Below are 17,310 nucleotides of genomic sequence, written 5' to 3'. Positions count from 1 at the left end.
GCTTTTCTCCTCCACCTGGCTGCTGGGCATACACAGGCTGCTTTTGACCATCAAGGCCCACTGGCCACCCCTAGATTCCCATCTCCTGGGGTTGACAAAAGAAACTGTTCCACCCCCAGGGTCCTAAAACATATCAACCTGCAAGGTTCTCCGCCTTCTGGCGGGATTGTCAGTCCAAATTCATCTGTCCATGTCCAGCAGTTGAAGTCCGTTGGCCTCTCCCTGCATCAGCACTGGCGAGCTCTGAATCGTGGTCCACTTTTTGCTGATGATTCTGCTGCCTCAGGGGTCATTGGCTGGTCCTTTCAGGTGTCGTTGGCTGGTTCTCTTGGGTGTCTCCTCCTCCGGCGAGGTCTTATCCCATAGATCCTGGACATTGTCCATCTCCTGGGTCGCCATGATGCCTCCGGTGTGGTCACAGGCAGTCTTTTACTCCTTAGTCCCTTCAGGTCTTCGGAGGGCTCCATACCTGTCTGCATGGATCATCCTGCCAACTACGCCAATTGTAAGGGGCGGGAACGGGCACTGTGCAGGTTTTCTGATCCCATGCAGATCAGGTAAAGGAGGAGTCAGAGTCCTCAGTGGGTTTTTGCAGGTCTTTTATTGGGGTTCACCAGGCATATGACAGGCAGGGGTGCTGGGGGACTGGGAGGCTGGCAGTTCTCCCAGCCCCCAGCAAATCCTCACTCTATCTAGGCTCTCTGGCGTTCTCTGCTTCTGCTTCTTCTTCTCTGCTTCTCTCTCAGCTTCTCTTTCAGCTTCTGCTGCTGCTGGCGTCCCTGTGACGCCACCCTTAAAAAGCACAATCTTAGCCCAGGTGACTCTCATTACCTATGCCCACACCCTATTCCAGGTGCCCGCCATCAGGCATGCATTCAGGACTGCAAGGATCCATCATCTATCCTGATGGCGGGAGTGCAGAAAAGCCTGACATTTTTCCTTACCCTACACCTCCTCAACATTTACTAACTTTTTTTTATGTTAAGATATCATAACCATTGAGCTATAATATTTAATTTGTTTTCATATAAAGTGCTTTGAAGGTAGAGATTTTTTTTCTGTTTCATTAATGGTAGAAAGGTGCCTGGCACATAGAAGGCACTCAATAATTTGTAGATTAATAAATGTATGAATGAATGAATGAAATTGAGGGTTGAAATGAAGATGATATTGTCATGAAAAGTTGTAGGAAAAAAGCATTTCAGAGAGAGTGAGTGTCATGCAAAAACCTTTAATATGGAGTTATTATATGCCCATCACTGGAGAGGCACTAAGTTGTGGGAAAGGATACCAACAAGGGGAGAGAAGCATCACTCAGTTGTCAATTTCCAGATTCTAAGCTTGAGTTTGATTTCTTATAAGCCACACAAAAATCTTCATAACCTTCTGCAAGTTATTCAGACCACTGAGGTTTCATTTATACCAGTTGTAGATTAGGACTGATAATAGACTGTGAGATATAAAGAACTCTATATGTGTAACACTCTGGCATACTATTATTTTATTATACTATTGGCGATAGTAATGATATTTATTATTAAATTAATGATATGCAGCCACCAAATGTGTTTGTATAAGTGTGTTTTGAAATAATATTCTGAACAAGTCCACGTTTGACACCATTTGGAGGAGGGTGAGAAATGCATATGGGTAAGAGCAGTATTATTCCACTCTCTGCTCATAGTAAACTAGAATGTTGACAGAAAATTCTGGAAATGTTGATTTAAAAAACTGTAGATATAGGTTCTCTGAGTTCCTAAATACTTTACTTTTCCTTCAAATGCCTGTAATTCTTGACATTAATCAATGGATTAATTGCAGGGTGAGGTGTCTGAATGTCATGATGTCAGAGAAATCCTCTAAGTCCTTTTCTCCACATGCGTCTTGTGAATCAACTCTTCTCCACCACAAAAAGTCAAATAAGGTGGTGAATAAAAGATAATCTGTAAAAAATGTCATGGCAAAAGCAACCAGAATGTGGTTTTATTTCTTAGTGTTTACTCTGTCCAGGCTGCTGTCCAAACATTTTCTGTACTGGAAGGTGTCTAAGTCATAAATCCAGATTTATTTTCACACTCCTTAAGTATAATCTTTACCAAAGGTAATGTGGTCAAGGGAATGAAATAGAGGTCAATGCTAAGTGAAAAGAGGGACTAGTGACAATAAGAAGCTGATTATGGGAGAGAAGATAATTATGTTGAAAACACCTGAAGAGCAATTCTGGAAGTTAGACATAATAATGAGATGCCGGTACTTTGGTAAAGAAATACCAAAAGAGTATGACACTAGGAAAAGCTAACATTGATTCTTAGAAATTCTAACAGGGAAATTTGCCTGCTCTCAGCAATTTTTTTAGAGCTCCTGTGACATCCTTATTCCGGAAACTGTAAATTACAGGATTCAGGACAGGTGTCAGAATGGTGTAGAAGAAGGACACTACCATGTCCTTATCAGGGGTGTGGTAGGAGCTGGGGAGCATGTAGGTATAAACAGCAGCCCCATAGAAGATGATAACGACTGTAATGTGGGAAGAACACGTGGCAAAAGCCTTTTTCTTGCCCTCTACTGAGTTCATCTTGTGGATGGTGAGGATGATAAAATAATAAGATCCTGAAATGACTGTAATAGGGATGAGCAGCATGAGAATACAACACAGGTACATGAAAATCTCATAGAGGGAGGTATCCGAACAGGACAACTTCATTACAGCAGGGGCCTCACAGAAAAAGTGGTAGATTTCCCGAGATCTGCAGAAGGGGAATGTCATGGTGATGGGAGTGAGTATAAATCCATCCATTGATCCCACAAACCAACAGCCAGATGCCAGGAGGTGACATATCCTATGGTTCATAAGGACAGAGTAACGGAGAGGATGGCAGATGGCCACATAACGGTCATAGGCCATGGCAGCTAGAAGGCAGTATTCTGAACCTCCCAACAAAAGGTAGAAGAACATCTGGGTCCCACAACCCAAGAATGAGATGGTCCTCACATTTACCAGTTTGTTTGCCAGCATTTTGGGCACAGTGACAGAAATATATATTAAGTCCATGAGTGAGAGTTGATTGATAAAGAAGTACATAGGAGTATGCAGGCAGGAGTCAAAGTGGATCAGAAGGATCAAGATGATATTTGCAGATACAGCCATTAAAAATATGCTGATGATAAGAAAGAAGAGGAAACCAGGGTGTGAACTTTTACTAAAGATCCCCAACAGGAAAAAATCACCATTCTGTGTCTGATTGTTCAGACACATATTAGAGAGATGATGAAGGGAACTGTACCTAGAGGATAAAAGTAGATATAGATAGGCATATAACACATATTTCTGTCAATTCATTCACTTCAAAATATGAATTCAATATTTTAACAGGAAAAAAGCACCCCAAGACAAGGAATAAATCTAAACACATGGCATGTATCGGATTTCAAAACATTTATAACAATTACAAATTTAGTCAGATATCTTCAAATGTGACAGTAAAGATATTTTCCAGTTTCTCAACTTTTTTTAATAAGATTTTTTCCAAAGATTTATTTATTTATTTATTTGTTTGTTTGTTCATTTATTTATTTATTTATTTATTTATACAAGCACTGGGTACAGTCAGAAGCGCGGGAGGGTGATAGAATTCACCAGAGCCAGAGCGGGGAGCAGAGCAGGCAGAAGGACCGAAGTACACTGCTGAGGGGAGCAGTGGGCGGCAGGAGAGGTCTGTGCACTATGTAGGACCCTCCTCTGGTGGCCGGGGAGCAGCTGGGGATTGAACCGGCGCTGCAGAGGCTGCGGGCAGCTTCGCAACGCAGCGCTCAACTGCTGTGCCACAAGGGAGGCCCACCAGTTTCTCAACTTTTAAAAATGTTTCAGTAAAGGTAATTCCCAGCTTTAAAAAAAATGTTTTAAATACTTTTACAGGAACATGATTATAAAATATATTTTCACTCTCTACTTAACCTATCACAAAGGTCTTGATTCTGTGAAATTTATTCATAGTTTTGTGATCTATAGTAATATATTGGAACCTATTAGGGTTTCAGTACTCTTTCATGACCTCAAAGAAAGTTACAAGTACCTGCGATCAATGATGATGAATCATCATTATTGTCCAAATGGTTGCTTTTTCAGTGGTGATTTAAACCACACCTGGCATTTCTCAGTCTGAGGTTTCTTTATATCAAGATTAAGTTGCCAAATACCATTAAGTATTAATTGCAACCTAACTAATTGCAACCTCCCCATAACTAATTGCAACCTCCCCATTTCACCCATAACAACTTGGTGACAAGTTTGACTAAATTTACATTTACTTTGTTGTCCTTTTTCCTACATCATTGTGAGAGGATGCGTTTTCTCTTGGCTTTTTCTCCCAATGGATAAGCAGTCGTATCTCTAAAGTTCTAGAGTAATTGACTGAGTAAATTTCTTAGAGTAATTGACTGAGCAACCACCTGGCACCAGATGTAAGAATCCTTTTTCTACCTATTATTTTCTGGGCCAGTCTAGGGCTACTCAATACCAGTGTTTATTCTCTTTTTCAGAATTGTATTATTTATTCATGGATGACCGTTATCTATATTTTCTACTTAACAATAAAGACATTGTGTCTATATTTTATAAATAAGAACACATTAATGGAATCAAAACCCTTTAATTACACTAAATTTCTCAAAATTGATTTAAAATCAAACATGCATTATATTTACATCTCTGTTGCATTTCAATTTTCTTTTGGCATATTTTATATGTCTCTGAGTAAATAATATTACAATTAGTCATAATTTTATAAACATGAATGGTTTCAATTAGCCATCATTATTTTAGTTTTGATATTTCAAACTCTTACAGTCTTTGCTAGAACAGTTTATTCAAATTAATGGCTTTTTAAGTACTATATTAAATAATTTTGAAAATGTGATTTCATCCTGGTAACAACATATCACTAATCTATCTTAGTCCTTCCTTGATCTAAATCATAGAATCAGTTCCTAGGTAAAGAGCTGGTTATTTTCAAATAAAATTAAAATTTGAGACAAATTTTTTGTGTTATCTTGTTTTTAATCAGATATTTTCAAATGTGGATAGAAACATGACAAAATATTACCCAAACCATCTTAGTAATGGATGCAGAAAGCTACCCATTAATGTTGCATAATCTTTATATCTCATTAAACAGTGATTTTGGTCATTTTACTTGACACTGAATAATATTTTATCAATATTTCAGTCTGAATACACATACATATTTCTCTCTACTATTCATTCATAAAAATTAAAATTAATTTATAGAAAAACAAGCAAATAAAAACCCATAAAATGAGATAAAATGCTTTATTAATGAACAAGTAACTTTTGGAAATGCTACAGGGTCAGACATAGGTAAAATTTGTGCCATCATGGAAAAAATTTCAGCTCAACCATGAGCAGGTTACAGCAGAAGGAAAAGCAGTTATTACCAGTATAGACGCAGATTAACCAAGGGGCTGAAATTCAATCAAAGCAATCATTAATTACAAAACTCAGAGGATGCCCAGACAGCAATTGCTGCCATTAATTCAAGATATGCTTATGGAAAAGTTGGTATCCCTTTGACTTTTTGCCTTGGTGAAAGCCTTGAAAATTTCATCCTCAGCAAATAAGAAATGGTGCAGAGAGGGCTCCTGACATGCAGTATAGTCACAATAGTTTTAGAAGGCTGCTTACAAGGAAGAAGACATAAGAAAGAAAAGATGGCAAATGATAGGCCAAAGTTTGGGCAATTGTTTTTCTAGGAGGCATTTCTAATATGGTCATTCCCACATGGGAGATGGGTAAGCAGTGCTCTGAAAGTCCATGCAAGACAATGTGATAACAGATCCCAGCATCCTGCACACTATCAACCCAAGCATGGCTCTATAATGGCATGCATAGAAAAAGGCTGAGGAAATAGCTATGATATAACTGTGCTACATTTCATGCTTACTTGAAGAAGGAGGCATGTAAAACAACCACTTCCTGTTTTTGATAATTTTTAGCATATATATAAATCTTACTAGTGTATGAAAATCATATGCATATTAAAATTCAGGACACAATTTGAAAGGGAAAAATAGTTCATGAAGTGACAGGTAGAACATATGCATTCCTTTTGTGATCAGTTTCTTCTAGGTTTGCAGCTTACTCTTTCCAGCACTTCAATCTCAACTCTCCTTTGACTCCTCTACGGAGTACAAACCTTTCTATCTCTCATCTCCTTGAAGTTCTCATTCTCCACCTTAGTACTTTGAAAGCTTTTGTCAGTAACTAAAATTTTCCTCTTGCAGAACACAATAGTCAACTTCTCCCTAATCATCTTTTAACCAAACCACAATGCCAGCTAAAACCACTTCTCTATCTATCTACTCTGAATCAGATTGAGACTGGGGAAATTTCTAACCACTTCTACTGAAGGTACTTCAAGTATATAATTCCTAAACACAAGTGTCTCCAACAGATAACAATCATGTTCTGCTGATAATTTGTTCACATTCTCTTCCAGGATGGAAAGTTCACATTTTTTGCCTCAATCCAAAAAAGATTCATACCTCTCCCTTCCTTACTCTAAGTTTGTTAACTTTTTTCCTATTTCATTTTTAAAAAGATTTATTTATTTATGCATACAAGAACTGGGGTACAGACCAGAGTTGCAAGGGGGTGAGGATTCACCAGAGACATAATGGGGAGCAGAACAGAGACACCCACTGAAATACACTCCTGAGGGGAGCAGTGGGCAAGACAGGAGATGTCTGCTGCATCATGTGCATAGCTCCCTGGCAGGTTGGGGATCGAACTCATGTTGCAGAAGCAGTGAATAGCCTCACAATGCTGTGCTTAACCCCTTGTGCCACCAGGGAGGCCCTGTTTTCCTATTTCTTTGATAAAATTCATTGAGGGATTCAGAAGAAAACTTCCATACTTTCCACCAAACCCACATATACCAGTGCCCATAAACTCTTCCTTCTGTTACTTTATTTGAATTGTGCATGCTTCAGAGACCTTCACTCCACTCCATATCTCATCAGTTATCCTCTTTTTTCTGCTACATTATCTATATTTTGTACTCTTTAATAGATCATGTCTATCTATTTACCCATATTCTGTTACTGCTCCCCAATAAAAAAAGTAAAGAAAAAAACAAATTGAAACAACTATTCACAAAAATGGCTTCTTCTCCAACAAATATCCTTTCCTTTTTAGTAAAAGTTTTTGAAAAAATTAACCAAACTCACTATCATCAATCGCTCCCCTCCAAAACAAGGTTTTATCTTACCTCTCTTTCCCAAATCTTCTCATCAAGACCACCAATAATCACTATGCAGCTTATGCCAATATTTAAGTCTCAATTATCATAACTTTGACCACTCACCAAGACTTGATGTGAATGATCACTCACTTTGTTTGATAAATTTTCCTTTTTAAATTTCAAGGGTACCACTCCTGCTTTCACTCCTCCCTGTTCACTGTTTTTCTTCCTCTTTTCTATGCGCTATTAATAGTGGAGTATCTCAAGAATTTTCTCTTGCAACTACCACTTAATCTGAATTCCCTCCCATGTTGATCTTAACCTGCAGTCCAGGGTTTATCTGCTTCCCATATAGAATTCCATAAGTCACAGATTTTTACACCAAATTGCCTCTTCAGCATCTTCATCAATCTGGTTGATGTTTGTTGTGCAACCACCCCATGCCAGGTATGATCACTGTCAGTTCTCACAGATGATAAGAGAATTTAGAGCCTTTGGTAGATTTCGCATTCCTTTAATGCTGAGACAAGAGACCATATACAAAGGCAGGCAGACAGAGCAAGTGAGACTCCAACCTGTGAGAGGCAGAACAGCAACTCTGCTGCCCAGATCCCTTTACACTGTTAAGTGCCCATAGTGACACAATGGATACATGGTTGCAAATGCAAGGCCCATCTTTTGCTTGCTAGATGTCCAAATGGCAGAAAAAAATAGCATTTCAAGGTATGGGCTCTCTGATGTGTGAAAGGTGAAAATCGGCTGATTAACCCATTTTCCTTACAATGTCTTTCACTTTATATTGCCTAACTTCTGATTTTGCCTCAAAGATATGTGATTCAGAATCCTCTCCTGCTGAGATATTAGTGATTTGAACTAACCAGTGTCTCAGACAAACAACCTTAAAATCGTCTTTGGCTTCTCCATTTCTCTTATTTCATCAGTCTATCAGAAAATATCTAGATTTTAAGACCTTACTTCATTGTTCACTCCACTGCTGTGATTTCCCATTTAGAGAGTACTTGCCAAAGCCTTCTGAATGTCTCCATGACCTACACGAATGGAAACATGGGCCTTTAGGCCACCTCTATCACCACTTCTCTGCTACTTTTCCAGAACTGTACATTGTGACACACACTGATTTCTGTACTTCTTGAGTCTATACGCTGCAAATCAGAGCCATCACTCTAGTTGGGCACTTGTCTGAACATCTCTACAGAAATAGCAGCTTACTTTTTCTTCATCTGCTTCAGGATCCATCTTTTCTCAAGTTCCCCATCTTCAATGTGTCCTCACTGACCAACTACTGAATATTTGAATCAGCTTTGCCACTGCCTATCTAGTTCAATTTCCTGTTCTTCCTTTTGTTACCACTATATTTCTAAACTTTGTGATGACTAAATAATATAATGATTTGTTATCTTTATTGCTTATTGTCTCCTTTTTTTTTCAGAGAACTATAATCTTCACAGTCTACTATGACTCTGAATGTCTAGTTGACTGAGACTGGGGAAATTCCTAACCACTTTGAACATTTTTTTTTTTTTAAGATTTATTTTATTTATTTATGCAAGCACTGGGTACAGTCAGAAGAGTGGGAGGGTGAGAGAATTCACTAGAGCCAGAGCAGGGAGCAGAGCAGGCAGAAGGACCGAAGTACACTGCTGAGGGGATCAGCGGGTGTCAGGAGAGGTCTGTGTGCCATGTGGGACCCTCCTCCAGTGGCCGGGGAGCAGCCGGGGATTGAACCGGCACTGCAGAGGCTGCAGGCAGCTTCACAACCCAGCACTCAACCGCTGCACCACCGGGGAGGCCCTGAACTTTTTTTTTTTTTAAGATTTATTATTTGTACAAGAACCAGGGTAAAGGCCAGATGTGCGGGAGGGTGAGAGGATTTACCAGAGACAGAGTGGAGAACAGAACAGGCAGACTGATGAATTACACTGCTGAGGGGAGCAGTGAGCAGGACAGGAGAGGTCTGCCACACCATGTGGGATTCTTCCCGGCCGGCTGGGATTGAACCCTTGCTGCAGAGGCTGTGGACAGCTTCACAGTGTGGTGCTCAACCGTCTGCACTACCAGGGAGGCCCAATTTCTAACCACTTTGACTGAAGCTACTTGAGATACACAACCACCATTCGGAGGTCCAAGACACAGCAACTTTGAAGGCAACCCAACTATCCTCAAAGAGTGCTCCCAGGAGAAACAAGCTTAACCACTATGCCTTCATCAAGTTCCCTCTGGCAACTGAGTTAGCCATGAAGATGAGAGAGGACAGCATGCACTTGTGTTCATTATGGATGTCAGGACCAACAGGTACCAGATCTAACAAGGCTGTGAAGATGCCCTATGACATTGATGTGACCAAGGTCGAAACCCTATTCAGATCTGATGGAGCGAAGGCATGTTTTTGACGAGCTCCTGACTATGATACTCTGATGATTGCCAACAAAATTGGGATCATCTAAATTGAGTCCAGTTGGCTAATTCTATTTTTTATTAATAATTTATTTTTATATATTTTATATCCTTGTTCATTTTTGTACAATGTTTGTTTTCTCCGCTCTGGTGTTGTCCCCATAAAATTCCCACCATCAATTCACCCGTCCACCATCACTGTAGTCTCTTGTACTCTTTAAACCCCTCTTCTTTGCCCTCCCCTGCAGGAGGGGCAGCAAGTTGGCTAATTCTAATGTATTTTTTTTCAAACATAAAAAAGTAAAACCAAGCCATTTTGAAAATAGCAATCAGGGCATTATTTCAAATTATTAAGAGTTGCACTGTTATTAATGCAGGAAGGTGAAAACCATACCCCCTCTCCAGGGGCATTTAATATCCAAAATGACACATTGATTTCATTGTCATGAAATCCTTTTTTAGGAAGTGGAATTATGTTGCTCACCACTGTACTGAAGCCTCCGTTGACCACCTCTCATTTATATACCTTTTCCTCATTTGGGGTCCTAATATCAGTTGTTGAAAAGGAAAGAGAAAAAAAAAAAGGAGGGGAGGAACACTTTGTGATATTTAACATCATTCCAATTTTCAGTGAAAAATTTATCATTTATTTTAAAATTGGGGTTGCATGGTAAAAATGTTGTTGATTAATTGTCACCTGGAGGTAAAATCTCAAAATTTGAAGTTAGTTATTTCTTCTTTTTATTTTCTTAATTTAAAGAGCAGGTTTATTAGGTAAAGGGACAGAAGAGTAAAAGAAACTTGCATAGACACAAGCGGGCAGGAAGAACTGCCCTGAAAGGAACAGGTTTGCCAAGAGAGGCCTGCATGGTTGCAGACAGATGGCCTTGAAGAGAGATGCCTCCACTCAGGGAGGTCAGTTAAGAGAAGTCCCAGGGTAGGGGGAAGCAAATATTGTCTAAAGAAATGTAAAAAAAAAGGATAAATGTTAAAGTTTAAAAAAAAAAAAAAGAGAGAAATCCGGGCCTGGTGTAGTTCTGGGACAGGCAGGCAGCTGCTGCCCTGTGGAGGGAGAGAGTTGGTGAAAAGAAGCCCCTGCATAGTCACAGGTGAGCAGGGATTGCTGCCTGAAGTAAGTTATTTCTTGATTCTACTCTTTTTATCTCCCTTCTGAGGCACTTTGGAGGTAAACTAAATCTCTTTTATCTCATTTCCATTTATACAATTAGGATATACAATATTTGTAGTCCTTATTTGATAACATTTAAGTGCAGTTCAGATACTAAATATATGCCATACTTTTTAAAATATACTGTATGTCACGATATTCACTTAAATATGATAATAAAACTAAGTTATTAAACAGAAGAGATGCTAGATGATGGATAGATGATAGACAGTTATCACAAAACACAATAATAGATTTTTTTTAAAATCCAGGCCATGGGATGACTAATATGATACTCTTAAGAAGGAATTTTATTTTACATATAGACTTCCCAATGAATTAAAGCCTTATTATTTTCATATTGCTGAAATGATCACCATGTTGCTTTTTGACAGAAAACATACAGATCATACAACACTTACAGATCTGATCCCTGCAGAGCCGTGGGGTGATTGATGTGACTGAATTCAGCATGCACAGTGCAGTGATGATGAACTTGAAGGATGATGCTTTCCATACGGTCCATTAATAGGATGTTGTAGCCTCCATGGGCACAGTCCTGGAGGATGTCTCTTGTGTCTTCAGTGAATTTCTGTCTTGATTTTGAAAACATTTTTGTTAATTATCCAATAATAGCCTAGAAATTACCTACAAAAAGTTTCCCCATTTGTCTCTTTGTTGAAAAATAAAGTATAACCTGTCTTTCTGATCAAATTATTGCATCATTTAAAAAATATTGCATCATCTCATTGTGAGGGAAAATAGTGAAATAAATCTGAACAGGACAAGTGCTGAGTCTTTTACATTTCCTGCATATTATTAGTTTGTTCATTTTAGAAGATTTAGGGACTAAATATAATGATTAAATAATTAACAATTCTTTAAATCCAAAAATAGCTAATAGATTTTTCTTTTCTTTAAAAAATTTTTATTTATGCATACAAGAACTGGGGTACAAGCCAGAGATGCAGGGCAAGGGTGAGAGGATTCATCAGAGACAGAGTGGGGAGCAGAACAGGCTGGTTGACTGAAATACAATGCTAAGGGGAGCAGAGGGTAAGATAGGAGAGGTCTGCAGGCCATGTGGGTCACCTCCTTGGTCGGGGATTGAACTCGTGCTGCAGTAGCTGCAGATTGCTCCATAGTGCTGACGTTTAACCCCTTGTGCCACCTGGGAGGCCCCACTTGTAGATTTTTCTTTCAGCTGTTTTTATGCAGTAAGTCTAAATCATTATTTTTTTTTGTAAAAGTTTGCCTTTGCAATTTCTTTTGCCATGCAGAAGCATTTTACTTCTTTTTGTTTTTATTTCTCTTGTTTTTGCAGTTGAATTCCCAAAGACATCCCTGAAGCCAATGTTGTGAAGTGTTTTGTCTCTGTTTTCTGCTATGTGGTTTATAACTTTAAGTCTTTAATTCATTTTCAGTTAATTTCTTGTATGGTGTGATATCATGGTCAAATTTTATTATTTTGCATGTGGCTGTTCAATTTTCCCTACATAATTTTTTGAAGAGATTTTCCTTTCTTCATTCTGTAATCTTGACTCCCGTCAGATTAACTCTCCATATAATTGTGGAGATATTTTTAGGATCTCAATTCTATTCCTTTGTTCTGTGTATCTGTTTTTAATTCCAATAATATCTTACTGCTTTGAATACCTCCCTTGTGGTATGCAAGTCTGGGAATGTGATGCCTCTTTCTACTTTTTGGACTTGGACTTACTTTGACCTTTTAGGGTCTTTTGTGGTTCTACTTAAATTTCAGGAATAATAGTTCTAGTTCCTTGAAGAAAGCTATTGGAATTTTTCTTAGTATCAATATATATATATATATGCTTAAAGGCCATGTTGTTTTATCTTTGGGTAATATGGCCACTAAACTATATGAATTCTTCCAAGTAAATAAACAAGGGATATTTTTTATTATTTTGTGCTTGCTTCTATTTCTTTTAACATTTTTTTTTATAATATTCATTGTTAAGGGTTTTTACTTCTTTGGGTCAGTTTATTCCTACGTATTTAATATTTCTGGATGCCTTTGTAAATAGTGATAATTTTTTTTTATTTCATCCTTTCTTTTCAACTGAATTTTAAAATTGATTTTGCTGTTCTGTTTTACTATCTCTAGTAATTTTTTTTTCTGTTTGCCTTAACCAAGATGAAAATGCATATATTGTGCAAAAATGAAAAGTGATGTAAAAGATATATAAAATTAAAAATAATAATAAATATTTCTAGTAATTTATCATTGAAAATGTGGATATTGATACTTTATTTCTTAATTTCTTATCCAAATTAGATCCATTTTATATATTGTTTCTTGTCTAATTGCTCTAAGAGTTTCAGTACTATTTTGAATAGTAGTGATAAAATGCTTTACTTTTACCCGCTTAGAAGAGAATTTTTTTAAAGATTTATTTATTTATGCATACAAGAACTGGGGCACAGGCCACAGGTGTGGGGAGGGCAGTGAGAGGATTGGCCAGAGACAGAGTGGGGAACAGACAGGCTGACTGAAATACACTGCTGAGGGGAGCAGCGGGGGAGTCAAGGAGAGGTCATGTGGGTTGCTCCCTGGCTGGGGATCAAACTCATGCTGCAGTGGCTGCAGACAGCTTCATAGTTTGCACTTTAACCCCATGTGTCACCAAGGAGGCCCCAATTAGAGAATATTTAAGTTTTTTTCACACTAAGCATGGTATGTGTGAACTTGTCGTACATGGTCTTTTTTTATTTTGAGGAATGCTCCTTCTCTCTGCAATTTGAGAGTTTTTATCATAAATGTATTTTGAATCTTTTCAAATGCTTTCTTTGCATCTATTGATATTGTCATATGATTTTATCTTTACTTTTGTTGATTTGGTGAATTACATTGATCAATTTACATATGTTGAACTAAGCCTTAATCCAGAGCAGATCCTACTTGGTCATGATACATGTTTCTTTTAATATACAGTTAATTTTGGTTTGCTAAGATTTTAATTCCTTTCTTGAACTTTGCCTTTTTTGAACTTGTGTTCAGGACATGCATTCACCTATAGATTTTATTATAAGTAAACATATACAATGTGGATTTTAAAAAGACCCATGTAAAGTCACATCATTTATAATAATGATATGTTTAAGATATATTCAACTATGCTCAGAAATGGTAAGAATCTTTTTTTATTACTTTTAAGGTATATAAGTAATGTTGAGTAACATCACACTATACATCTTAGGTTTGTGTTATTTCACCAAGCCAACCACCAAAGACCCCACAATACTCCATTAGCCACACACCCCTTTCCCTTTTTTATCTATCCCAACACATCTCCCTCCTGGTGGGCCTCACCATCATCCAGTGAGATCTTTCTCCTATTTTCCCCCAGCCCTTTCTCTTCCTCTCCTGTATGCCTCAGGTCTATGGTCATCTTTCAAGGTTTCTCTTTTTGTGACATTTTGTTTGGTTTCTCTATGTTTTATATATAAGTGAAACCATACAGTATTACCATTTTTCTTTGGAATTCTTTTGATTAGTATAATCCCTTCCACCTCCATCCATTTTGCTGTAAACAGCACGAGTTTATCTTTTGTGATTGCTGTGTAATATTCCATTGTGTATATGTACACCATAACTTTTGATTCATTCATCTGTTTTGGGACATTTATGTTATTTCCATATCTTGGCTATTGAAAATAGTGCTGCAATAAACATATGAGTACAGATTTCCTTGCAAATTATTTGTGTGTGTGTTCTTTGGGTAGGTATATAGGAATGGAATCTCTGGGTTGTATGGCAGATCCATTTTTAGTCTTTTGAAGTTCCTCTACACAGTCTTCCATAGGGGCTGGACCTGTCTACCTTCCCACCAACAGTGTAAGGAGGATCCTTTTTCTCCACACCCTCACCAGCACTTGTTGATTGTGGACTTTTTGATATGGGTCATTCTCATAGATATGGAGTGTTATCTCACTGTGGATTTTTTCATGTCTGCTGACTGCACTTATTCTTTGGAGAAGTGTCTATCTAGCTCTTCTGTCTATTTTATCATTGGCTAGTTGTTTCGTTTTTGTTGAGTTGTATAAGCTCTTTGTTGATCTTTGATATCAGTCCCTTCTTAGATGTATTATGTTCAAATATTTCTTCCATCAGTAAGGTGTTTTTTCATTTTGATTACTGTTTTTTTTGCTGTTAAGAAGCTTTTCAGTTTGATGTAGTCCCATCTGTTTATATTATCTTGTTTTCCTTGATGCTTGAAATGAATCTGAAAAGATGATTTTAAAATTTATATCGTGGAATGTTTTTCTCTTTAGTTCTGTTAGTAATTGTCTTATGCATTGTGGTGCTCTTCACTCAGTGCATATGTCTTTATGTGTGTTAACAATTCTTGTGTTAGGCCGTTAATCATATTGGAGCATCAATATTATTACTCATTATCTTTTTGATATTGGCAATATATTTTATCTGATATAAATATAGCTGTTCCTGAATTTTTAAATTATGATTTGCTTGTAGGATAGTCTTTCAACCTTTAACCCTAAATCTTACTTGTTTTGCTAGTAAAACGGGTTTCCTGTAAACAGCAGAAGTTTGAACATTTTTAATCAAATTTTACCTTTTAATTGCTAAATTTAGGCCATTTGCATTTAAGGTAATTATTGAGGCATGCATGCTCATTGTCATTTTTCTATATTTTTTAATTTGTCTATTTTTTGACATCATCTTTTTATGTTTTGTTTAGGTTAAATTTCCAGTGTCTTATGAGTTATTTCTACTGATTTTTGTTGTAGACTTCTGTTAAGGTTTTCACTGATGAACTAATATTTTTTTGTGTGTGATATGTTGGACAGTCTGATATTAAACTCATCCTGATGGGTCATATTGTTATTCACTTTCTCCTCCATCTATATTATCTGTTGCAATATTATAAGCCTATTTTCTTTTCCAGCTTGGTGTTGAGACATTTTTTTTTTTTTCTTGTCAGTGAAACTCTTTTTTTTTTTTTTTTAAAGATTTATTTATTTATGCATACAAGAACTTCGGTACAGGCCAGAGATGCAGTGGGGTGAGAGGATTCACCAGAGACAGAGTGGGGAACAGAGCAGGCAGATTGACAGAAAAACACTGCTGAGGGGAGCAGCGAGCAAGTCAGGAGAGTTCTGCTTTGCCATGTGGGTAGCTCCCTGGCCGGCTGGGGATCGAACTCGTGCTGCAGAGGCTCTGGATTGCTTCATAGTGTGGTGTTTAATCTCTTGTGCCACCAGGGAGGCCCATTCAGTTAAACTCTTAACCCTTCCACTTGTCTTTAACGTTCTTCTTACAGGCTAAATTATTCCAAACTGAACGTATATTTTGAGTACTTTACATATCTATTCCTATTGCCTTCTTGCCTATAACATTTGTACTGTAAAGTATGGGAAGTCTATTTGGTGTTCCCTTATAGTTTGCTTTGCCAGACCATTGCTCCTTATGCATGCAATGTGGAGCCTCCTAAAACATAGAAAGTAGAAACCATCTTCTCTTAAAGATTTGTATTTTGAGAGAGTTTTGATTACTGTTTCAACTTCTGTGCTTGCGATTGGTTTGTTCAAGTTTTCTATTTCTTCCCTATTCTGTCTTGGGTGATTGTATAAATCTAAGAATCTATCCGTTTCATCTATGATGTTAAATTTGTTTGCAGTATATATTATCCTCTGAACTTATGCAGTGTTTCTTATAAATATGTATTATATTGTTATAAAATGTATTGTATTGTTATAAAATGTATTGTATTGTTATAAAATTGTGTTGTATTGTTATAAAATTCCCTCTTAGGAAATTCCCTCTTACAGCCTAAATTATTATTGGTTTTGCTGTATCCTGTAAATTCTGAAAGGTTGTGTCCTTATTTGCCTTATAGTATTTTTTGATTTTTTTTTGTTATTTCTCCTTTAACCCAGCAGCCATTCAGTAATATATTATTCAGTTTCCCATTAAAATGTTCCCTTGTTTTCTTTTTGTGGTTAGTTTAGTAACTTTATGATCAGAGAAAATTATGTGGTATGATTTCTGTATTTGTGAATTTGGTGATGTTTGTCTTGTGACACAGTATGTGATCAGTCTTGGAGAATGACCCATGTGTACATTAGAAAATTGTGTATTTGGCATTTGGTTGGGGATGTAGTGCTCTGCAAATAACTTTTTGCTACTGCCTTCTCTGAAGCAATTCTGGGCCTTCTTCATCTGGTGGTTTGAAAGTCTGGGGGCACTGGGTCTATACAACCATTCAGTAGGATGCTTTTCCATTTGATGATAGTTTATTTCACTGTATAGAAGTTTTTATAGTTTGTGGTAGCCCCATTTTTTAAAAAGATTTATTTATTTATGGATACAAGAACTGGGGTGCAGGCCAGAGGTGTGGGGGGGCATTGAGAGGATTCATCAGGGACAGAGTAAGGTACAGAACAGGCAGATTGACTGAAATAACACTGCTGAGGGGAGCAGCAGGT

At 37.4% G+C, this 17,310-nt stretch overlaps 1 protein-coding gene across 1 annotated transcript; it reads right to left on the bottom strand.

Moving 5' to 3' along the window:
* Positions 1 to 2,317: 2,317 nt before the first annotated feature.
* On the bottom strand, positions 2,318 to 3,256 carry LOC119242873 (olfactory receptor 2T10-like). The gene has a single exon (XM_037508317.1). It carries the CDS (start codon positions 3,254 to 3,256, stop codon positions 2,318 to 2,320), a length of 939 nt encoding a protein of 312 aa, XP_037364214.1.
* Positions 3,257 to 17,310: the final 14,054 nt, after the last annotated feature.

The sequence above is a fragment of the Talpa occidentalis genome, unplaced genomic scaffold, assembly GCF_014898055.3.
Source record: "Talpa occidentalis isolate TD23 unplaced genomic scaffold, MPIMG_talOcc4v2.1 talOcc4.13, whole genome shotgun sequence".
In the NCBI taxonomy this organism is placed as follows: domain Eukaryota; kingdom Metazoa; phylum Chordata; class Mammalia; order Eulipotyphla; family Talpidae; genus Talpa; species Talpa occidentalis.
This window is presented reverse-complemented; position numbering and strand designations above follow the sequence as displayed.

What these genes read in the sequence shown, in the direction of transcription:
- LOC119242873 (XM_037508317.1), bottom strand. Translation starts at nt 3,256, where the DNA reads ATGTGTCTGAACAATCAGACACAGAATGGTGATTTTTTCCTGTTGGGG.